Source organism: Homalodisca vitripennis, chromosome 1 (genome assembly GCF_021130785.1).
Source record: "Homalodisca vitripennis isolate AUS2020 chromosome 1, UT_GWSS_2.1, whole genome shotgun sequence".
Lineage (NCBI taxonomy): Eukaryota > Metazoa > Arthropoda > Insecta > Hemiptera > Cicadellidae > Homalodisca > Homalodisca vitripennis.
In genome coordinates this window covers 30,688,603-30,715,000 of record NC_060207.1, presented here as the reverse complement: position 1 = coordinate 30,715,000, position 26,398 = coordinate 30,688,603, and the positions used below count along the sequence as shown (strand labels likewise).

The following is a 26,398-nucleotide window of genomic DNA, read 5'->3' as shown; positions in this document are numbered from 1 at the left end:
TTATAGTATCATAGAAAAAATTTTGTGATTGAGCAATTTCATAGTTTAAATGATTGTAATAAGTTATGTATTAATAATTGTTACTCGCAGTTTCATTTGATTTCCTCTACGGTATAAAAAAAGGCAACAAATATTTAAGTGTTGCCTAGGTATACATTGTTGGCACACAAGTAATACGTACATGGTTGGGATAAGTCACATTCGTTTGAAGGCATCCCATCTGGAACCATCCCGGGATTTCTAGGTGTCGATACAGCCAGTTGAAGAATGGAGTTTTGAAGTCCATAGTAGTTTATTAGTGCAGATCTGAGGGAACATTAATATGTATATATGTTACATATATATGTAAAAAATGTATTTATTCTTCTGTTCTGTGAGATTACCGTATTATTTAATTGTAAAATCCAAAGGAATGGAAATCTGGAATTGGAGAACACAGCCGTTTCTAGTTAATGCTATGACGCTATGCTTCAATATCTTTACTTCATGACAACAAAATATGATGATGTCAATAATCTAGTTCTTACACAATCTTATTTAATTAAAATAAAATCGTCTGTATTAAATATTATCAAGGTGTACTAAAATTTTAAACATTAATTGCATGCTACATGTTAGTAGTTAATAACTGTAAGTATTTAGCATTAGACATATTTTTAATATTAAATTTTTAAAAGGAATGCGTTTGCGCAAATGCGTTTTCTAGACATCCTAAAATCACCCTCACCCCCCCCCCTCATCAGCTAATTACCACTTCTTTACTTCTCCCTTGAAAGGCAATTTACAATTTCCAAATGCAGTTTGCACCATATATTAAATGAATTTATTTTGAATTATTATTTTGAATGGTGTTTTGTTTTTAATTACTATTTTTAACTATATACAGGAACATGCAACGATTATACTAAGAAACACATGCAGTGTATATGTTAGTCGTGTATATTTTGTGATATAGTTACGCCGTTTCATTGAAGAACACGTGATCAATAGTCACCGTTTCTCGATATACTTGTGTGAACAGTAAGGAAACTACATAATTTATGCAACTATATACAGGAACATGCAACGATTATACTAAGAAACACATTCAGTGTATATGTTAGTCGTGTATATTTTGTGATATAGTTACGCCGTTTCATTGAAGAACACGTGATCAATAGTCACCGTTTCTCGATATACTTGTGTGAACACTAAGGAAACTCTACATAATTTATGCAACTATATATAGGAACATACAACGATTATACTAAGAAACACATGCAGTGTATATGTTAGTCGTGTATATTTTGTGATATAGTTACGCCGTTTCATTGAAGAACACGTGATCAATAGTCCCGTTTCTCGATATACTTGTGTGAACACTAAGGATACATTTTAACATATCCCCCATATTGTTTTTCATTTCAAAGTAAATACTCGAACTTTCTATAAATCCGGCCATGTAACTTTATTGTAATCAAGAATAATCTACATATTTTATTTTAACATTTCGTGAACTCCAAATTTAAACTTAAGTAAACTAAAGACATTTAAACTGTAAAGGCTTTTAAAGAAAACGTATTACTAATTTTTGATTGAGGAAGCTTTCTTTAAACTGTGAGTGGCTTTAAATTTTACAATGAAAAGATATTCATTGTTAAAATGTTTACAAAAAGTAAGTATAGCATTTTATAGTAGAGCAATGCCACCATTCAGCGCCGCTCGGTACATACTACTTATTCATAAAGTTGTCAACTTATTAATAAAGCTATTAAACATGAGTGATACAGAAAAGGTGCTAAGATTAAATAATTTCAAGTGTTCAGTAATTTATTTGATAGAGTCGAAAGTGTGTAATTAATCAAAACACCAATTGCTATATTTTACATATATGAGATCGTGAGTGTATATCTGATGTGTAATTCGATCTAAATAAATATTACTCGGACAAATGGGCGTTTTTGTGCGGTGGATAAATTGAAATCAATGTAGTTATTATAAAATGATGCATCAGTTGATGTTGGTGTAGAATTTTGTGTAAAATTTAATCTTACTTGAGTGAGAAGGCGTGAATGACAGAATCACTTTGCACTTGATATAATCGGTTTGACAGCGAAGGCAAGTGGAGTGCATTGAGGCGGCGTCGTCGGCGGTCGTGAACGTCTCCAGGATATAATCCGTTATTATAGTAGAGTGGCACGAGCTCTCAGTTTTCAAAATATTCATAGCGTACGCTTACTCTAATGTATGTAGGACATGTGGAACATGCAAGTGCTCGAAAGAAGTTGTTCTGTGGTGTTTAACCTGGTCCCTGTCCCTGCTTCTGATTTCGTATTGAGACATCTCTGCCCTGAAATTCTGCACATTTTAAACGGCAAGAAATGGTTACATATAGAGGAGTACTAGCTGTTTTCCAGCGGCTTCGCACGCTTTTCGCAAGCGTTACCCGTGTATGTGGACTTCTGGCTCAAGTAAATTATATTTCCAACACCGATGTAGAGTTTGCTTTGTTGCCACGATCAAGAAAATCTGTATATGTTTATAGCCATTGTACACGTACATGTGTTTTATTATAGAGTGGTCTAACACTCAAGCTTTAAGTTCAACCAGAAATTTATCTTCAAGAGAAATATACATCATAACTTAGCGCCTTCAAATAGTGTTTGGCTATTAAATATTCGTAACTGTCTCGTAATTGCAGTTTATATTGTGCAGGCGCTTTGAAAACTATTATCTTTGGCAACGCCACCTGGAGGCGAGTTACATCAATAGACATAGCATAGAAACCTTCTTAGTGGAAAAATACATATACATACAAATTTTCGTAATAATCGGTCAAATAGTTTACGATTCCATAAAGGAAAAACACACTGTTTGTCGCATTATATATGTTTACAAAGAACAGCTGATTAAAAATTTGAAAAGACTCTTTCACTTAATAACATATGTTTGCTGCAATGCATTTCTTACGGGTATTTCTGTAACCAGTGGGGCGGAATCCTGAATCGGGAAAGGGATAAAAAGTATCCTATAACCTTCTACAGATCAAGACGAACAAATTAAAAAAAAATTAGGCGAATCCGTCCAGCCGTTTGTGAGTGATGCTGTTACACACGAACAGTTTCATTTTTATATATATAGATATAGAGGCTCGGTAAGGTCAGCAATTCAAGTCCCCCGAAAGCCAATTTTACACGTCGCTCTGGGTTTTATTTTCAAAAGGATTCTGACAGTTTTTTTCTGTTCTATAGCTATTAAGTCTGTATTTAGAACAGCTGTCAGGTATAATGCCTGAGGCAAAAAATTCATCACGTTCTTTTGATACAATTCCTTTTCAAATTGATCTTTTGAGTGTTTGACTCAGTTTTTCAGTTCATCAGCATAGGTTTTGGTCTATAGATTTTGATTTATAGATTTTGATTCGTTTTTTGATTGGATACAGAGAGTCGTATCGTCCGTATATTAAGTCACTCTCAATTTCGTAAATTAGAAAGAGAATTGGTCTCATGATTGAACTCTGGGGGACACCATATGGTATTTCACTTTGTATGGCAGTGTTTTCTCAAACTGGACACACTGCTCTCTACCACTCAGCTATGACGAAAGTCATGCATATAGCAAAACTCTATCACCGTTTGTCCATAATTGATGCAGCAGTGTCGTATGCACGCAGTCAAGGCCTTTGAAAGGCCAAGAAATATGCTGAGCACTTTTTCTCGCCTCCCAAAGCCACCAACGATGCAATACATGAGTTTTGTGACATCATCAAAGGTCAATTTTATTTTTCCTGAATCCGAACTGTTCAGGACAAAGAAATTTAAACCAATGAGGAAACCCTCTAATCATCGGATGAAGACTTTTTGAAAACTTTTGCTCAGGAATGGAACAGAATGATGGTTACATGTTATGCAGTATCATCTTTTTAGACAGCCAGAACCACTTCAGAACCTGTCTTCCGAACAAACGGGAAAAATTACCTTGGACGAAGGAAAAATTGCTTGATTTAGTGAGAGGCGTTAAGATCAAGTATGATTAACCACACAAACTTTTCATCGAGGTGGACTTTTTCGTCTCGAGATTTCTCACGAAGAAGGCCACCTGCTGTGCCTCACCCACACACAGGTGACAGAATCATAAAGGAGACCGGTCTCTGTATCAAATTGTCGTCATTTTACAAAAAGTATTAAATTCACTTGCCACTTGAAATGTGTTCAGATTTTAAATTAATTGAATGGTATAATTTGAACCTTTATATTTATTAAAGAACAACTGTCAATCCAGATATTATTCTTTCTTTGACATCACTAAAAGTTGAATCGACTATACATACCATAGCTACGTCATGTGTAGAAATATCAGATACTTTTATTTGAGTAGGTGACTACGTGAGTAATGTTAATCCTGCCAAGTTGGTCTAGTACCGAAATAGGTAATTATTGGAGTATTAGCGCCCACCTTATAATTGCTTCAACCTTTACTCTTATGTCTTTGCTCGATTTGTAATATATTTTAGTGACGTTGTGTTACTAAAATTAGAACTAATGGTTGATGACTCAGCCATAAATCAATCACTGTAGGCGGAACCTCTCGTGTTATCGCTGTTTTGCTGTTTAATATCACATTTAATATATGAGTATGTATATTTTAGATATATGTTGTCGATTTTCTCATCCAATTGTTAAAGAATCTAAAGGAAAATAACCTTACACGGTTGCATACGTTAGAATTTTTACAAGTATCATTTTACATTTGAACTTGTTAATTGTTTCAATAGTATTAAATTAACTATAAATAGCATCTCCTGCATTTTCATTATCATCAAACATATTAAGAGTTAAAAAATGAAAATAATTTCAATAAACGGTTATAAATTAGGTGATTATTTTTTTAAATAACTTTAGTACGAGTAAGAAAGTAAAATGAATAAACCAGTGGAAGAACAATTGATAAACATGTAAATTGAGTTGTGAGCAAACCTGACAAAGACACAAACGTGCACAAAAACGTTGTGGTGTTTTTTTAAATTGAATTTTGGTATAACTAATATTCGGTATCTCGTTTTTGTCTCTGAATGACCCAAGTAGATCTCCGTTACTTCCCGTTCATCAGACCAGCGAGCATATAATATTGTACCTCTGTTATCGTTTCATTATTCGATTCACGTGTAGTGTTTCTTACAAGCCATCAAACCGTTGCGTTGTTGTTACAAGTACTACTCGCAACGTGTTTATGACTGAAATCCTTTCTGTAAAGATTCGCACAATATTGTTGAGTGTGCATGTAAATTTATACCCGTTTTTATAACGTTAATTTACTTTGAGTATATTCCCTTATTTGTCCATGATACATAATTTGTATTTACACAGTAAAATCAGTTTCACTTTACTTTTAGTTCTTTAATGAACGTAAATAGAGTAACAGTTTCTCTCTTTATTTAATACAGTCAGTCCATTTACTACTACCAACAATTAAATAATTGTGAGTTCGCACTTCCGTGGAATTCAGATAGTCCCCTATGAAAACATTTACAATAACTTTAATTAATCAAGTAAATATTACAGCTGGCTATCGAAAGTGGTGGAGTTAGCTTATTTAAATAATTAAAGCCAATTATTGTGACCTGACATTATACATAATACAGATATGACTTGGCAACAACTCGTAATTATGTTCTGTCCCGGGACTACCACAAATTAATCGCTCTGGGCCCGTTAATTAATATCTGAATGTCACCAGCACCGTAACCCGAGCTCGTGTAAATTGTGAATTGTTATGAAACCAAGATTTATCGGCCTCACAAGATGTTCAACTTAAACAATTGTGTCACGTCTTATAACAGTGTTCGGTTCCATTCTTACATGTCACGTTTACTTTAATTAAAAGAACGTGTTAGAATAATTGTTCTTTTTTTAGTTTCAACAGCAGGACCCCACCGTTTGTCATCAAGGACCCCAACTTCGTGGGGTCCAGACAAATTATTGAGTAATTACGCCTGTATTATTAAATCCTGCAGTAACATGTAACGACAACTGGTAAACAATTTAAGCTATCGTTTCTATTTTATACATTTTTTAATCATAATAACCCTTGTAATAAATATATGGATTATTAATTAAAGGAAATTTTTTTATATACGTAGGAAGTATTCCTTGAAGGACCGGTTCCAGAAGGAACAAAAACTAAACAAAAATGATGCAACAGAAACATATTGATGAGAAAAAGATTAAGCTATAATATGAATGAGCTAATAAAACATGTGAGTTATAATTAATTATAAAATTGCTCACTGTAGCACAAAATAAGAAGACTGGACGTTGGGATGGGCTCACCGGTCAATGTTCACACGTCAATCCAAATTCTACTTCTTTTAACGGGTTGAATGTCCATTGCAAGGTCATTGTATATTCAAAGGAAAAAAATGAATAACTCACTTTTAGGGATATTTAAGCAAGGACATGAAATTGAAAAATACTAGTTAAGGTGATGTGATGTACCGAGCTCTGTTGTTGTAATAAAAATTCCTCCTTAATAGTCCTCTTTAAATGCCTTTTCTTAAGACATGAAAATGAAAACAATTGCCTTGTCATTAAACTATGTCTTTTATGAATTGTACATGAGAGAGAGCTTGAAGAAATAAGATGTTTTTATTTATGAAAATTTGTATTTCCTAAACTTTATCTTAAAAAAAAAAACATGTCACTCTCCGAAGTTTTTTATCTCATGTACATACTATACTTCAAAAGTTATTTGGGCCTGGTTACAAAATTACCTGAATGTTTGATATGAAATGTCTCTTAGAATGACACAGAGTATATTTTTCTGTTTACGTGGATGTTACGTCTGTAATTTTGCACCGAAAACAGAAATTAACTCAACAAAAAACCGATTCCATTATCTAATATATCCCTTCTAGCATTCCTAAATGTGCCAGTCATTTTAAATGATCAAATTAAAGATGCTAGATTTATAGGTTAATTTGAATAATGTTGTATTTTTTTTTTATAATCGTATTATGTTAATACTTTAAACACACTGAAACTTTCCACATGCCTTTTGCTCGGCAGTACTCAATAACTCACATAAGTATTTTTTGTAAAGGCTGCCATATTTTAAAACCTTAAAAAATAAAAAAGAATGTGTAAGTATAAGCGCTGTCTAAAATTAGGCTATGAAAAGTTTCTTGAAAACATATGTTTTGTTAATATTAAATTTTTAAATCAGCAATCACATTGTGATTTTGTTATTGAAAGCAGCTAAAGTAATCAATAAATTTAAGTATAATTCCATATTTTGAATTAATTAGAAAATACAACAGTGGTCGTGTTCATAAATCAGTGTTATAATAAATATGCCAATACTAAAAAGTCGCATATTTAATCAAAATAGTTCGTGAATTCACTAATCCCTAATGAGCAAAAGGATTTCTTAAATCAATAAGCTTCACAATAACTTACTACTAAGTATTTTAAAAACATTTTTACATATGTACTTTGCAACTTACGTAATAACGGCTCCACCGTTCGTGGAGAATCTGTTTATACGTTAAATAATAGTTTAAAAGTTTCTCTCGCTGAGAACTAATTTAAAACAAAAGCTTGTTTGTAAATGAAATAAAATAACAATTTATAAAGTCATGTTCTAGTATTTATGAATGGCTTTAAATTGCGAACCGGTGGGACGCTGTAGCAGCATCAATAAAGTTAAGTTAAATTAATTACTTTTCCAGGAGTTGGTGGCACAACGCCAAGTGATTATATGTCGATAAAAACGTGTCTTCTCTGTTTCCATCTCCGCTCGACCCTTGCGACAAATAAAACAAGCTTATAATATTCTCTAGAAATTATAAGTTGGTTGCGTTGGTACACGGAGATGACAACAATTAACATGGTAAAACTAGTAATTGAAACTAAAGGAAGCGTCATACGATGTGCAAGAGTATCCAACTTGGAGATAATGTATCCAACTTTACACGATCCATAAACTGTGTAAACGTATTTAGTGAACAAAATGCTGAAAGTCATTACATAACCATAGGCTATAAACGGTGTAGAGGTCGTAAAGCCCAGTGCAAGTCAAGCAGTATTTTTGTGGCGGTTGTGTTTGAGCCAGCAATATTTCTGTTTTGACCATAAACTACATTATTTGGTATACCTAATGCCTATTCAATTCCCCTCTACGTTATTATAGGCGTAATATTCTATTAACTATAATCAAAATCTCGTTTCTCATTATAGATTATAGGAAATGTTGTAGATTTCCCTTGATAAGTAGTATCCATTCACTTGCTTTCCTGCCTACATACAAAGTACTACACCCTTAGCGAAAGGCCTATTTTGAATTCATGAGAATAGCGGCAAGGCATTTTTAAGTTGCATCTTCTTCTCCTTTAGATCACTGATCGATAAACAATGAAAGACACTTTGTTTTATCTACCCATGCAACACGGATTTTAAAGATTAACTATCTGTGTATGAATTGTAATTGTATTCTAATAACAGTTACGTAAATTTTTATCATTTCAATATTAACTTTCGTACAAACAGTGATTTTCTGTGAACACGACATTAAAAATAATGTTTAGATAACGGTCAGTAAAATTGTGGATTGTCTTATGGTTTTACATTAGCTTACTTTGTATTTATCAAATTATTATTCGACAAAACATCATAAAATGCAAGTAAAATATGTATCCTTTCAATGAATACGAGAAATAATGTAGGTACACCGCTTTATAATTAATAGCCTGTAAATGTATTATAAACCAATAATTGTGTAATTTTGTTTTCATTTTAAACATTACTTACCTCGGTGACAAAAATCCAAACTCGGATGGCGTACGATGGCAAGTTTAAGCAAATAAACACTGAGGACACCACTAAGAGCATTTCAGTAACTTTAGTCTGTGAGGATGAGCTCTGCTTGGACTGAGAGCGTGCGAGTATAGGTCGTTTGACACTGCCCGGCCCGACACTGAAGCCCACGGGGGTGTCCGTCTTGCCCGAGTTAGTCATGGAACGTCGCACCCTCGCCAGTCTCCACACTGTCTTACTGATGAGTGTGTTGAGCACGACTATCAGGCAGAAGGGGATGAGTAGCGTGACCACGAAGTCGATGTAGTTGAGTGTGGTTGCCAGATCCATCCAGTGGTCCACAAGTGAGCACACCAACAGTGTTGAGTTGCTGAAACACAAGAAGAAGAGTGATGAGGAGGACTATCTGACAGAAGAGGATGGGTAGCGTGACCACGAAGTGGATATAATTGAGTTTGGATGCCAGATTCATCCAGTGGTCCACAAGTAAGCACACGAACAGTGTTGAGTTGCTGAAACACAAGAAAAAAAGTGATGAGGAGGACTATCTGACAGAAGAGGATGGGTAGCGTGACCACGAAGTGGATATAATTGAGTTTGGATGCCAGATCCATCCAGTGGACCACAAGTAAGCACATGAACAGTGTTGAGTTGCTGAAACACAAGAAAAAGAGTGATGAGGAGGACTATCTGACAGAAGAGGATGGGTAGCGTGACCACGAAGTGGATATAATTGAGTTTGGATGCCAGATCCATCCAGTGGTCCACAAGTAAGCACACGAACAGTGTTGAGTTGCTGAAACACAAGAAAAAGAGTGATGAGGAGGACTATCTGACAGAAGAAGATGGGTAGCATGACCACGAAGTGGATATAATTGAGTTTGGATGCCAAATCCATCCAGTGGTCCACAAGTGAGCACACTAACAGTGATGAGTTGCTGAAACACAAGAAAAAGAGTGATGAGGAGGACTATCTGACAGAAGAAGATGGGTAGCATGACCACGAAGTGGATATAATTGAGTTTGGATGCCAAATCCATCCAGTGGTCCACAAGTGAGCACACTAACAGTGATGAGTTGCTGAAACACAAGAAAAAGAGTGATGAGGAGGACTATCTGACAGAAGAAGATGGGTAGCATGACCACGAAGTGGATATAATTGAGTTTGGATGCCAGATCCATCCAGTGGTCCACAAGTGAGCACACTAACAGTGATGAGTTGCTGAAACACAAGAAAAAGAGTGATGAGGAGGACTATCTGACAGAAGAAGATGGGTAGCATGACCACGAAGTGGATATAATTGAGTTTGGATGCCAAATCCATCCAGTGGTCCACAAGTGAGCACACTAACAGTGATGAGTTGCTGAAACACAAGAAGAAAAGGGTGAGGAGGGCTATCAGAGAGGAGGGGATGAGTAACGTGACCACGAAGTGGATGTAGTTGAGTGTGGTTGCCAGATCCATCCAGTGGTCCACAAGTAAGCACACGAACAGTGTTGAGTTGCTGAAACACAAGAAAAAGAGTGATGAGGAGGACTATCTGACAGAAGAAGATGGGTAGCATGACCACGAAGTGGATATAATTGAGTTTGGATGCCAAATCCATCCAGTGGTCCACAAGTGAGCACACTAACAGTGATGAGTTGCTGAAACACAAGAAAAAGAGTGATGAGGAGGACTATCTGACAGAAGAAGATGGGTAGCATGACCACGAAGTGGATATAATTGAGTTTGGATGCCAGATCCATCCAGTGGTCCACAAGTGAGCACACTAACAGTGATGAGTTGCTGAAACACAAGAAAAAGAGTGATGAGGAGGACTATCTGACAGAAGAAGATGGGTAGCATGACCACGAAGTGGATATAATTGAGTTTGGATGCCAAATCCATCCAGTGGTCCACAAGTGAGCACACTAACAGTGATGAGTTGCTGAAACACAAGAAGAAAAGGGTGAGGAGGACTATCAGAGAGGAGGGGATGAGTAACGTGACCACGAAGTGGATGTAGTTGAGTGTGGTTGCCAGATCCATCCAGTGGTCCACAAGTAAGCACACGAACAGTGTTGAGTTGCTGAAACACAAGAAAAAGAGTGATGAGGAGGACTATCTGACAGAAGAGGATGAGTAGCATGACCACGAAGTCGATGTAGTTGAGTGTGGTTGCCAGATACATCCAGTGGTCCACAAGTGAGCACACTAACAGTGTTGAGTTGTTGAAACACAAGAAGGAGAGTGATGAGGAGGACTATCAGAGAGGAGGGGATGAGTAGCGTGACCACGAAGTCGATGTAGTTGAGTGTCGTTGCCAGATCCATCCAGTGGTCCACAAGTAAGCACACGAACAGTGTTGAGTTGCTGAAACACAAGAAAAAGAGTGATGAGGAGGACTATCTGACAGAAGAGGATGAGTAGCATGACCACGAAGTCGATGAAGTTGAGTGTGGTTGCCAGATCCATCCAGTGGTCCACAAGTGAGCACACTAACAGTGTTGAGTTGTTGAAACACAAGAAGGAGAATGATGAGGAGGACTATCAGAGAGGAGGGGATGAGTAGCGTGACCACAAAGTAGATATAATTGAGTGAGAGTAAGAGCAAACTAACAACGTTGAGCTTAAACACAGGAAAAACATATGTTAGTTTAATATTATTACGTTGGTTGAGGGTGTGGAGAAGTACTTTTTGGTAGAGGGGGTGTGTAGCGTGATTACGAAATCGATGTAAATAGCAATAAAGTGCGACACTGTTGACTAAGCAACTTCAAACAACTTTTACTCTTGAAAATCTTCGATCTCTTACAGTTTCAAGATGACGTCCTTTCAGAAGTATGTAAAGAAATATTTATATCTCAATTTTTAGGAATTGCAGAGTGAAACATGATGATTTCGGGTATATAGCAATATAGCTGAGTACAACGGTTTACTTCCTTAAAAATCATCAAGGAAGTAAACAATGTAACAAGTGATTGATTACAACCACAATTTTTACCTGTTTGGACCAACGGGCGTTCATGATTTTAGAAACGCCTTTATATGATTATATCTAATTTAACATAACTATGCTTATATATCGTGAGGTTTGGAGATGATGCAGTTAAAACATTACTGAAAATATAATGACATTATTAGAATAACCACCGGGTAGTGCTATCAGTTTTTGTTGTTGGGGAAATAATATTGTAATAAAAATTCATAGCTTTTTTAGATAACTTCTCACGCGACAGAAACAGTATATAACATATTTTTATATGTTTCTATGACGTATTACGTACGGGTGTAGTAGAAATTGTAGGTATGTTTGTAAAAAGGTTCGTATAAAAACGATTGAAAATAAAAACCACAATACTTTTGTAGTGTCCACGAAGCTATTATTCTGTGGTAACACTTTTTAATTCATTTATGACATAAGGAATTTATATTTTAGTTAAATATAGTTTATAAAAATCTCGTGTTTTTTAATAACGGTTTCCTTAAAAATTCATTTTCTACGACTACTCATGTCACTCCTTTCAAAAAGTTCATATCGTTATCTATCGTTATTGAGCCTAATTAAAAGATTCCTCAAATTCCCACGTAAAATAATACAAACATTTATTTTTATAAATGGCATCTGAAAGTGCTGTAACCAAAGTTTTTTTTTACAAATAAAAAGAAAAACCAAAAACCGATTGCTCCCTAAAGAATCTTCATACAACCAGTTGAAATTATACAGTCAGTGTACCAACGAATCTAAACAATTAATAATGAATTTTCATTTCGATAGTTTCAAGCGACATTTTCAAAATGTATCTTCCGTTTGTGCCGAAAGAGATATTTTTTGTTCATGATATATTTATTAAAAGTACTCTTTACTGTCGACTTGAATCGTTGGCGCAGTCTATAAAACACAATTAATGAATTTAATATCCTCATAAAACTCGCTTCACATAAATAATTAATAATGATGGAACGCCAGGAGGTCCATAATTACAACATCTCACGCGGACACAATTATCTCGGAAATTGAATTGTACGTGACTGCAGGATATTGCTCGATATTGATTCATGTGAGCAGTTTATGGCGTTATAACGACTTATCATAATTACCGTTTGTCGGTTTGTGAAATTAATTAGGCTCTTTATAGTGCCAATGTAACAAAGAAATATATTGTTCGTCCAATCTCACGACTGCTTTGGGAAGAGCATTAAGTATCAAGAAATTGGAAGTGGAATTATTTAATTATGTAAAAAATCACATCTATTTCTTACAATTAAAAAGTATAATATTAGTCGCCACTTGAGATAATTAAATAGAGGTTCAGGTTTCGTAACAAGCCAACTTGTCTCAAGAGTACTTGTCTTCTAAGCGTGTTTTCCAAGAAATGGCCATCTTATTTGTTTGCAAGAATATTTTTTAATGTAAACAGGGCTCTTCTTACTACGTGTACATCATGGAAGCCTATATTTTTTCAAGCCAAGTTGTTGTTTTAAGAAATATGTGATAGGAGCAGTTTGATTTAGATTTTTTAATTTAAATATGTCGTATTGGAAGAACGTTTAAAAGCTTAAAACTCAAAAGTTTTAAATAGCAACGTATGATCTGGAATGAAGAATATAATTATTAATCTAAAAGCTATAACTATAAATACGGTGATAGTTAACTTGTTTACATTAAACAATTACTGTAAAATCCCCAAGACCGACCACACAAATTAGGCAATTTTATCCCGTTGGGTCAAGTTATAGAAAAAGGGCAGAGAAAGATAAAGTGTTATAGTTACTTGATACATTCTGCACTGACGGTATTACTCACTATGTATAGTGTCTGGAGAGACAGAATTTAATGGTTAAAGTAATTAATTAAAGTTAGTTTAATGAGAATCCCTCAAGTGCAGTGCAGCTGTAATACAATGAAGGTGCGGCGGTGCGCGGCGTGATGATGGATGCTGACGTGTCATCTCCACGCCGCTGCTGCGTCAGTTAAACCTGGCGTCTTTCATATTTATTACGGAATATGCGCAAGATTTATCGTGGTCATTTTTATAGGTAATGTTGCCTGGTTCTCTAACAGAATGCAAAATTGTTCCATTCAAAAGTAAATTTCGTCTTGCATCACCATTTCCTTGCTCGCGTCTCGTCTCGAGTTTGTTGGACAAATACATCGTGCTTTGATTAAACCTTTCAAGATTTTCTTCAGCTTAAAGAAGTTTTTGGGAATTTTAATTAGAACGTGACTTGAATGCCTGTTAATCCGTACAAGAATTCATTACGATGTTCACGGCGAGGTTAATACAGGAACTGAGGCATTCGTGTAACTATGCAATACTGCAGCGCACCAGGCGGAATGTTCTTGTTGTATCGAATATCTTGTGAAAGGGACCAGATAACTCTGATCCGTACATCAATTTTAATCCTTCATGGAATAAGCTATATCGTATTGTAAAAACATTACACATAAGTTTTGTGATATTAAGTATACTGTAGATAAATGTTGATGATTCGACAAAAAGCTAAAAAAATACAACTTTCATTATAGCCTAAATTAGATGCAAATTGTTTATCTCACCAATGAAACCTTATCAATGTATTACAATTTTCCACAAAGTCTCTTTTTATTTGTGTATATAAAAGGCAAGAAGGTTGGATTAAAATGATTAAGTAAATGTAATAATAACCCAAATAACGGTTTAATAACGGTCGGTGAGGTGCGTAATGTATATGCATATAGTAACAACGGTATGTATGAGGGATAATCTTTATAATCATAAAAAATTATTGGAACACAATAAATAAGATTGTAATCTGGAGGTACAGCCCCTCTCTATTACAACTTTCTCCAATAAAGTGTCTCAATTTTACTTTACTAAATATCTCAGATTATACATTAGTACCTATTGAGTATGAAACTAAGAATGAACTATCGTTTTCTAGTAGGTGAGGCCTCAAAGGTACGGACATGCTAGGAGTAAACAGTGTCAGCACTGACAGCACCATCTTAACCCTTAGTCATCGTGCACATGGACGGTCGCTTGAGAGGGTATAAAAAGATTATGAAAGACATAATTAACTAGTGTTACCTATCGTGGTCAGGCCTCCACTGCGGTGCAGAAATGAAGAGGTACGGACTGCACATGCTGAGAGTAAACAGCGTCAGCACTGACAGCACCATCTTGGCCTTGATCATCGTGTACGTGGACAGTTAGTTACTTGAGAGGATATGAAAGGCAGAACTAACTAGCGTTACCTATCGGGGTCAGGCCTCCACTGCGGTGCAGAAATGAAGAGGTATGGACTGCACATACTGAGAGTAAACAGCGTCAGCACTGACAGCACCATCTTGGCCCTGGTCACCGTGCACATGGACGGTCGTTTGAGAGGGTAGCGTACTGCTATGAACCTCTCCACCGTGAATGCCACCACAAACCAGACGCTCAGGAAACTGCACACCTGAAATAAAAAAATTAGTCAAGGAACATCAATTTCATGAGTGGCATTTTCGTAAGACAGCCATTTAATGCAAGACATATCCATGCAAACCTGGGTTGTGGAGCTGTGTTGCCAGCTGTAACGGAAGAATAACTCGTTATGGGATAATTAACTGAATTCAATACTTAGCAATCGTTTTTGAACTTATCTTTACTTCTCATGTATCTGCCAGAATTTTTTATACATTCACGATATAAATTAACACGTATGTAAAATGTATTATAAAAGCGTACACTACGACACAGTACGTAAGTAGAAAATAACAGTAAAATTAAAACACGCGGAATAATTGAACACCGAAGTAAAAATAGATGTAAGTGACCGGATCGAAGCGAGACGTTGTGTCGATAGAATCAGCTGATATGACAATGTGGCAACGCGCCGCATGGTTAGGGTGTAAGTGGGTGCGGTAACTACCCATACGGCTAAGCTTGAAATGATGTGTCAGTGGCGTAAACACGATTGATTTGCAATGGGTACTCACACCATTCTAATCATATATTGATAAATGTTACAAAGTAACCAGCTTAAAATGGTTTCCAAATTTAATAGCGTATAAATAAATAGACAACTAATAAACACATTATTTCAGCGCTTTGGGTTGAGAGTGTTTAATACCAAATTAACCTCTGATTCCATTGTGCATACCATTTCCTTATTTCGATTTCTATGCTTGTGTGTGTGTGTGTGTGTGTGTGTGTGTTTTCCGAGGTGGCAGCATGTACCCAGGGACTACGCCAACATCGGAGTCATATGTTCTAAATATGACCAGAGAATCACAGCTGAGTAGTTTGTGCACAAGTGTCCGACTTTAAAATTATGGTCTATGTTTGCCAAGAAATCTTTTCTGCTGTGGATGTTTATATTGTTCTGAATGTGTGCTTTTGATTTATTTACCAGATGGTTTTAATTGGAAAACATCTAGATAGCATTTGGGATTATTCTAAAATGGAAAGAAAGAAACGTAGAGCTTACTTGTTAAAAGTGATTAATTCAAGATTTCTGTAAAAACATACTTTTATTACCCATGAACGTTGTCTACTAGTAATTTTGATTGTCCCAGAGAACCAATTTCCATTGTATAAGGACGGTACCTAGTTTTTTTTAATCCATACAGGAATATTCCTAAGAAAGAATAGGATTTTCCGAAACTGTACTTTTACCAATACAGGAAGTAAATTGGACGGCATCTAACGATTAAAAATATGAAACGATAAACGAAAATGTTTACACATATATAAGGTATATCACCGTAAAACAATTTTAAAGATACTAAAAGTTACCAATTTAAGGGTACAGTATTTATATTGGTAGGTTACGACGATTTAATATTTATTTATCTGTCGACGGTTATGGTTCTAAGTGCGTTAAAGATAACAAACAAATGTGATCTGAAACATTTAGCATCTCACATGTTGAACCTTGTGATGCTCTATTAACCTGCATCAAAGTTAGCGCGCCTGAGGATCAGTAACTTTCTTAGAGGACTTTTCCCATCGATAAAAAAACAGATTATGTTCTGTACAATGCAAAATGACCTCGGCTTCTGAACTATGAGGCTGCAAAAATGTGAAAACAATTTTTTAAATCAATGTAATGTTAGGTATAGAGTTAGAGATGTGATTGTCTTCTGCATTAGGGTCAGAATTAACATATCTCTGATTTATTGCCGAGGGGACTAGATTGTACCAACTATAGTTAATCTGAGAGTGCATTAATCTGGGAGACTTATGTGACTGTTGCAACTAGGAATACAGGGTTGGAAATTTGTTAAGTCATCTTGCTCTGTGCATTGTTCCACATAAAGTAATTAAACGTTGTGTGATTGATAACTGGAATGTGTTTATATTACTCTCATGATGAGAAACGTTGCCGCGGCACGGTTAATATGTTTTGTTTTATACACTTAAATTACGTAAATAGCGCTTGAAAAAAACCCTATTTGATCTCAGCGACCTGGTGTCTGTAATACTATTTTCTCGTGATTGTTGTTACACGAATCTTAAATAAAGCAATAAAGCAAAAAATTTCTAAATTTTAAATTTTAGAAATTGTAAATAGGCAACTGAGTTTTAATTTGTATACAATGTGTTATTTAGTTATTTGTTATTTATTTTAGGATTTACTGGAGTTCTGAACAAAAACAGTACATACACCGAGAAGCTATATATGTATTTTTTATAGTTCAGATAGCTGTTTGAGGTGTACGGCCAGATTAGCCAACTATGTGATCGTTGCCACTTAAACAATAGATATTTTACTACGCAGTAAACCTTAATTAGAATTGTGGTTTTCTTCAATAAGGCGCTGGAAGTGTAGATTGCGGGTTGGAGTTTAATAGCCTAAACGTTGTCAAATTGTTATAGCTCTCTATAGTCGTATACTACTTGATAATTATGACGATAGTACTAAATGTATACACTCTTAGGAGGAAGGGTGCTATTACCTGCAACAGTGATACCACACGGGGTAGAAAGTTGCTTTCGTACACGACACTGATCCAAGTGCCATGAGAATTGAGAATGTGTAATTTTACCTATAACACTGATTCATTTTTATTTACCCAACTCCCATACGAGGGAGGATGGCTGTTTCTTACCCCACACTGATATCCTTTTTTATTTACCCAACCCCCATGCGAGGATGGTTGGTTGCGTATACCTGACGCACCGAAAATAACCTTTTTTTATAAAATGATTGCACCGTCAGTGGTTTGAAACTCCATCAACATAGAACACTGCCTCTTAAAACTGTAATCTATACTGTAGTAGATTTTTTAAAGTGAATAACACGGCGCACCCTTGGCGATAATGACGTGTCAGTTAGTTAACCAATATATACGCCAGCAATGACCGTGTAGACCCGGTATTGACTGGTGCATTGTAATCGTTATTGAGTGCCTCTGCCGCCCTGACTGAACCTGCTAAGCAATATTGCGTCACATTCCACTTGGGGTGTGAGCCTAGGTGTGTGATATTATTGCTGCTATCAGCTGCCACTGGGGGTAGGTCGGACTATTACAATTTAGAGCATCTCCTTCTCCCCTCCTATAATCCCATACATACTATAGTCACTCGTTATACATTTCTGAAATGTGTACTAAATCATAATGAATAATCCGCGACGTACTTGATATTGGCCTACCAACGTTCTACTTCCTCCCGCGGATAATTGTTCTCTAATGATCTGCATTGCTTACTTTAATTAAATATGTTGTACTACATTAATTCCTTATACAGCCTCATTAAGGAGCTCTTATAAATCTAAACATTTCACATTAAAATTACGTAGTGGTTTTTACACTTGACCCTTTTCAAGAATACTTTTCATTAAATCAATGTTGGTGCAAGCAGCTAAGCCATTACTTTTTAACGGAACCGAAACAAGTGAATAATTCATTAATAATACAGTATTTACTTTAAACGCATTTGTTTTTATTTAGAATTTTAGATTCAGTTGTAGAGAAAGTGAAATCTTCAACACTACTGAATATGGTTATGTAAGTGGTATCATACCGGTAGCCTGAGTTGGGGACGAAGATTGATTTACACTGTAATGAATGCGGAGGTAGAGTGATTTTGTGTGGAATGACATGAGATTCCACGGGGAATGGAAACTTGGACTATCAGGGCCGGCATTTGTCAGGCGCCGTCTCTCCAAAGGTTAAATTACTGCAGAATACGGCATTAAGGACAACAATCTAACTTGACCCTAGAAACTTTGCTACACATTACATCGAATAATTTACACCACGAGGCACTAGTTTCACTTAGTGGGTAATCAATTAGGCCAGCAAACATCTTAGAAAGATAAGAAAAGCTAAATGTTTAGATTAATTTGTTCACGACCTTAGTTAATACTGATTGACTACTGTTTTCTACTCTGATAATATTACAAATTATTTATATTAATAAATATCGATTGCCTAACGTAGCTAACATTACATTTATTTTCAATTTTTTTTTGGAATCTGGAACGTGAAAGAAAAGCAATTCGGTGATCTATTTCATAGCGTTATTTTACTTTTATTTTGGAGTAGTTAAAAGGGAGATCATTAACCCAGCAGCATGTAGGCTTAATTTAATTTTTGGAAATTTTAAGTTCAATGTCTCGGAGAATCAGTGAAGTTAAATAAACTGTACGAGCTGAAGCTGTTATATATTTTGTAATTTAAAAGGCGGATTAGGTATAAAATCCGGTAACAGGTAAATATTTCTGGGTTTTTATTCTTAATAAACATTCGTCAGATACGTACATGGTCATATATCGTGCCAAGCCAACGAGAAAAAATAGTGATAATCGTCTTTTTAAATTTTAAATAGTTTAAAAAATATTTCAAAGAGAGAATCCGAATGTCCACAGTCTTTAAGTAACAAGAATATTGTTGATACACAGCCACCACGACAAGGTGCCGTGTTCGTCAACACAGTGGTGCACAGGAATAAAGTACGTTTTCACGCTCAATGTGTTTGGGTCGGGCAATCTACAACTCTAGACACCACTTGCAATGCTGCATTTGATCGAATGTAAGGAAAATTATTAAAGAATTATATTTTTAGAATGAAAAACAGGAATGTAATGTAAGTGAATTATTTAACTTATATTAATCACTACTTTAAATTTTATTCTTGACAAAAATAAAATTTATCGTTGATTGAACAATGTCAAAAAGGATCTCAAGCTCAATGTATTGTAAGTTTAATAAAAAATTTACGCTAATGTGTATGTAATGTAAAGTAGTTACTAGGTACCAAGAAAAGCAATTTACTTATTGTATAATGATTATTTTAGAACTAAAAAATTAGTGTTAACATAGTTTGAGATTTTGTATTTCTTAAATTTTAACCAATTAAACGAAATTTGCAAAGCTATATTCCCACCTATGAGCTGAGAATATTTTTATTTCATATACAGGTTTTTAAGAAAAAATGGTCTAAATATCATATCTAAAGTGCAACTAGGCAACCGAACAACTTGGGTTGATTCCGCTTGTACGGTGAGAAGTATCTTTGTCATTTATACCACCTTGAGGAGTTATTTCCCCTAGTTCAATCATCAGCTCTCAAGAGTTATCATTTGATACCTGGAAAAGAAGGACAAATGGGCAACTTTCAGTTGTGACACAGAACGATGGCAAATGGCCTTAATTCTGTTACTATATCAACCATCCATTAGTCAATAAAGAACTTTATATCACAAAACCAAAAAACCAATCTGAAAAAGAAACATACTATTTTAAAACTGGAGATTCACTAATTACCACATTTTGAATTGAGAAGTGCTTTAGAGAGAAGAAGATCAGCCAAAAAACGTCCTAATTAGTTCAAAATCAAGTACTAAGCAACTTCAGAGTCGTCGTAAATTATCTCAAAACACGGTCATACAATCCGCCATTTAGAATGGCTATTGCATATGTTATCGGCACTCCGTGATCTTTATATTAATCAGAGTAAAATTTAGGCTGTCACGTTGACAACTACAGGTCAAGAGTTTGAGGTGACATTCTTTAAAACTAATCTTCTAAATACTGGATAACCGATCCTAATTACCCTAATAAATAACTAGTTGAGATTTAAGTTATATGAAAAAAGTTTATGTTTTTTCAACAGCTCTGTTTATGAGTTTAAATAGTAGAATTTACGAATTTACACTACTAAATGGTTATTGCTCTCGACAAAGTTACTCTAGAGTAATTACGTAGTGTCAATAACACAGGCTAGATCAGGGTACGTCGGAAGTAATCAGTTGTTAGGTGACAGCACTGATTTCCGGCGGACAATTGGAACACGAGTGGACCTCGTGCAGTGACAGATAACACTAGTAATAGTCATGACTGAGTGACATCAGGCTGGGGTTACTCGTACTTCACGAAACTCTCTATTCGTAATCATCAGCACCAGTTCCCACTCGTAGATTATCCCACAATGTGATAGAAGTGTCAATGCGAAGTTTACAGGATAGGTAATTCTCATTATTACATAAATACTAGAACAGCCATGTTCTATTCCCAGTTTTCATCTAAATTTAGCACATACAAGTATAATACATCATGGTTTTAAACACGTACACGGTTGACACCACTTGGGAATTATGGAAAGCAGATAGTGGACTTTGGATATGATTTGGAGATAGCGCAGGTTCAAACTATGCCTGTGACGTAATACTTTTAATAAGTTCTGTCAGCCTTGATCTGTATCGAATCTCTCCCTTAATCAGTTTGACAAGATCCTCGCCCAGGCCAGTGACTCCTGAGGACGGGTTGAATAAGGCCGGTTTAGGGGATCGGTCCTCCTCTAAAAAATGAAAAAAATGTTACGACTTCGCTTTTTTTAATTACCGAAGTATAAATATTTACATTCCTTTATGTTGAGCAAATGCCCTACCAAACAAGAATAGTTTCTTATTGATTAGACACAAATGTATAATTGTCATTCATTAACTGTTTTAACAATGGCAGCTCAGATGTTTATGATACTTTGAAATGATTAACCAATACAATGAGTAACGAAGGATCCCACAGAACGTAATGAAAATCTTACGAAAAACCTATTTCAACAAAGAACTTCACCACAAATTTTATTATGTTAAATCAGAGAACGTCGTATAATATTACTTAGTTTGATTATATATTTTTTATTCGGATATTTTCTCCTTGCCATTATAGTTACACATAAGACTAATGTAAAAATATTATTATTTATTTTAATTTTGACACAAAAATTAATAGAGTTTCAAGTCTCTAGAGCCTTATTATCAGTTCTCGCGGACAGACAGACAATCATATTTTAAAAATTCCCTGTTTATATATGTTTTGTTCTCGTTGATAACAATTTGATGACGTTTCCAATGCTATACAGACGAGGGAAGAAAAAAATAATTCAACTATAATTCAAAATAACGAGGCAACTATGCAAAATTCTTCCAGCGAGTGGATAGGCATGTCTTCCAGTTCAAATATACTTTTTACGTGATAATATCGTGTTTTGATTTTTTAAGGATGGTTTTTCACTCTTATGATCTCTTAGGTTAGAAGAGGTTATTAATTAGCTTAACACTGGCTTAAGACGTCAAATGTTCGAATGTACGAGTCTGGTTCTGCGTTGCCCCGGCCGCGGGCCCTGACTCCGTGTTGATGGGGACACGAGAAAGCGACGTCGGAAATAGCGGCTAGTCAGAGTGATTGCTAAAATGAATATGGTAAATACAGAAAAGATACTTTTAGCAAACATATTATGATACACAAAAAAACATATTATGTGATATATTTTATTCCAGTATTTGGACAGATTCGACTCAAATCCTCAATTTGTCTTTCAGTACGTTAACGATCATATTGCCGTAGACATAGTGTTCCGAACAAGTATATATATCAACATAATTTAGAAACTAATTTATATCATTTTCAGCTTGTCAAATAAAGTAAAAACGAAAACCACTTCTTCTCGTATTACGTATAAAATCAGCTTTGAACTTTGTCGTCGACGACGGTAAAATCACCACAACCCAATTACCCACCAATGCTCACTGGATGTGATATGCTATTGGATATTGATGTAAAAGACTTACGGAAAATTATGTGTGAAAGGATTTATATAACATGGACGTACCGATATTCATCTTTCGGTTTTCTCTCTTTCGTCCAAAACCTGCGTGTGCGAATAGCGTTATTCTGTATGATAGGATCCTCGCACAGGCCAGTGGCCTACGAGAAATAAGGCTTAAATTGGCAGTGGACTTTTCTTAAAAACATTAATACATTTTAAACTGTTATGGTCATTTATAGTATGTGGTTAAAAATAGGTTTACATATAAACGTTCGATAAAATCAATTAACGTTTAGTTAACACAAACTTTAAACACGTTTGTATCGATTACGTTACTGTCCTTTGGTTAAATCGTCCATGGAGTGAGAAAATATTTTTTATAATGTTAATATTATGTTTCTATATTATAAATATTGTATTTATGTTTACATATATGTTTGTATTGTGCACCGTGCAACATAAATGTATAAAAGCGGTGTAGCTAATTATTTATGTACAGGGTTATAAGTTTACAATTTCATCCACCATTAGTAAAGCTGGTGAAGTAAAAGTCCTGTTAAATACCCAACTTTATATACTTTGAGCGAAGTTTTGTTTTGTAACAAATTATTAATTAGTGAATAGAATGGGTTTAAATCAGGTTTTATGAAGCATAGAACACTTATATAACTTTCCTGAAAAACAGAAAATAAATAAAAATGAAAAAGCCACACCTAAATTTAAAGAAATACAACGACTTTCTGTAGTTTGCAATCTTAAATCTGATTTATATTTAGAAACGTGTCGTAAGGCAGTAGAGAACAATCTCTTGCAATATTGTTGAAGTTAAAACTAAGTGTAGTTGTAAGTGTACACATTACCCGACAGATATGCAAATTTAAAGGTCTGGTGGCCATTTGAGCTTCATTAAAAAAATGCAAATGAGTCAAATGAGAGAGCCTTTAAGTACTACTGTCGTGAGTTTCTATGCGCTTGTTTTATTGGCTGGAATTCAAGAAGTACAATATTACGAATTATATTCAAAGTTATTTTCTTAAAACAACCATTTTAGACTAAATAAATTGCCTGTTTTGGTACCTGCCAACAACTTAAAATTACGTGTACAATTACAATATGTTGTAAATGGAGTTTCTTGAAGTTTTTAGACCGTTTCATTCATTTAATATCGTTAGATCAATGATAAATATATTTCCTGGTCATGTTAAAAATGCAAATTTATGATTACATACAAAAGGGCAAGTTTTAACAACTAAAATAATTTACAGGTTTTCTTAACGTACGACAGGACAGTGCATGTAATTTTATAATAGTAGCACATTTAAGTACAATATAAACTGTTGTAGTAGGAACATTTCCAATTCCAGGAGTCAAGGTTCTGTCTGGAAGTTTTGAGCATGTTGCAGTTTAATCCCTATACGAGAGTGCGAGCAGTCTAAGACGTTGGATTTTGGATCTGAGTTAGTTTCGACCTTTCTTTAAAATATAAAACAAATAAACACTTCGTAGTAATATTGTAATTGTTAACATTTTTATTGGAGGATTAATATTAGGACTTGAATTTGCAACTGACTAAGGTGAAAATTTTGTGGAACACATCTATTATGAACGTTACAGTAAATATACGAGTGAGGTTGATAGCGTGTTACCGTATAACGTCAAATTTCGTCACTGTTGTAACACTATGTATTTCCACTCAACCAAACGGCACGTACTATTTTACAACTTTGTGTTACTGCATCGTTGCTCTATAAGAAACCGTTTAGACCCCCTCCCTTCCCCCAACGACAGGGTTAGAAAGCATTTGTCTGGAAACTTAGTGATCCGATGATTCGGAAATGGTTGCGATAACCTAATGCTCACTTATATTAGGAATGCTTTGGATTCAGTTTAAACAGAGTCCGCTTATCTCCCTCAAACTGCTGAGAAAGGTCTATTAAGCTTCGGGTAACAGTGTGTTGTAATGTTTGTTACAACAAAGCCTTATTATTAAAATGTGTGTTTCTATTTAATGATGAGTCTCTACATTTAATATGCGTTTTGAATTCAGTTAATTTACATTTTGCAACATTTATATAAGTAGCATAAATATTTGATAAGTAATGTTTAATCTGTTACCAATCCGTCGTATACAAATATCGAGCAAATCATATATTTTTTTATAATTAATAATAATTGTATACTTATTAATAATAATAAGTAAGTGTTGATATTAGTTTTACTTGTATTCTTATAGCCTATTCCATATTTTATTGTTTATCTTTCTTCAAATTTATAAACGCATAGCAACGTACAGTGTTGAAATATTTGTAAAATGTGCGTGATATTGAACTATTTGTAAATTAAAAGCTACTCTAAAACAGTGTTTACTTAGAAAACGTTTGTTTTCATTCCTATTACGTAAAACAATCAAGTTATGTATTATATTGTATTTTTAGTTAATAAGGTGTGTTAAAATTTAATTAGTTTTGGATGATTATTTTTTATTTTGTATAAGATTATAAAATATGATACAAGTCTATCAGGCTATTGTGCTAGTAAGTCATAAACACGTCAGTAAGTCATTTTCAGTCTGACCTTGTCAAGTTTACTTACTATCCGAATAGTAGAATGAAACTTTACTCTAAAACACCACACTAAAACGGGGTTTTATGAATTATTTGACGAAACTCACAAGGAACGTGTAACACATATGATATTTTTGATATAAATAAAATATCTAATTTCTTTTGATTAAGATATATGTGTTTTTTGCATTAAAACAATTGAGTCAAACCCCACTCTTCTTGCTTGCTGGTCTTGAAAATATTTCATTGCAGTATTTTAAAACTAGAAATTTCCAATGAGAGAACTATGACAGTTTGAAAAATTGAACGACCCAACCAATAATTAACTTAACCACATTGATTTGTTAATATTGTTAATACTCACAACTTTGTCCATTTATTCTTTGTTGTATCTCTCATAATGTTTAAGATCCCTTCAATGTGGTTAAAATTTGGAACACCCGCTATATTAGGATATATGCGTATATATTTATTTGTATATATATATTAAAGTAAATAATAATAAGTATAGTGTGTTCAATGTGATTTATTACTATAAAACATCATTTTACCATTATCATTGCGCATACTGTATATCTCGTAAAATATATTGTGACTTTAATTTTACTATATTATAATTATAGTTTTACTATAACTAATTTTAAATAAGAAACGCTTTTTAATAAATTACTTGTTTTAGTGTAAGAATAACCGTGAAGTTGATTATAAAAGCCGATAAAAGTTGTGTGTTTTATGCATAGGTAATGAAAATGATGATAACTGTCTACGAGATAAAAGTTTTATTAATCTCACGTTAACAGGCGTACCTTAATTAAACCTTAAGATTCATTTCCGCCAACTTAGGATAACTTAGGATAACAAGCAAGCGACTACCATATCTAGCTCGGACATCTTGTGGCATCCAGGAAATGAAAGGAAATGGAAATAAGTTCCTTGCAAATACGTTCCTCTCATGACCGGTTCGTTCATGTAAACTTTATTACAATGGGTTCAAATATATTTTCTCCTCTGTGTAACGTTTGTATTCATTTTAAATAA

The 26,398-nt window shown here is 34.6% G+C and overlaps 2 protein-coding genes across 9 annotated transcripts in view; one reads left to right on the top strand and one right to left on the bottom strand.

The window, feature by feature from the left end:
• The window catches only part of LOC124359151 (protein furry), a 693,398-nt gene that overhangs the window by 200,008 nt on the left and 466,992 nt on the right, over positions 1-26,398 (top strand). The gene's annotated exons all lie outside the window — the stretch shown is intronic.
• The window catches only part of LOC124359168 (FMRFamide receptor-like), a 419,981-nt gene that overhangs the window by 61,067 nt on the left and 332,516 nt on the right, over positions 1-26,398 (bottom strand). For all 5 annotated transcript variants that reach the window (XM_046811696.1, XM_046811706.1, XM_046811723.1 and 2 more), the window contains 2 exons: positions 15,011-15,213; positions 8,784-9,159 (listed from right to left, as the gene is read on the bottom strand). In XM_046811696.1, the coding sequence (XP_046667652.1) occupies positions 8,784-9,159; positions 15,011-15,213 (579 nt within the window). The remainder of the gene's footprint in view (positions 1-8,783; positions 9,160-15,010; positions 15,214-26,398) is intronic.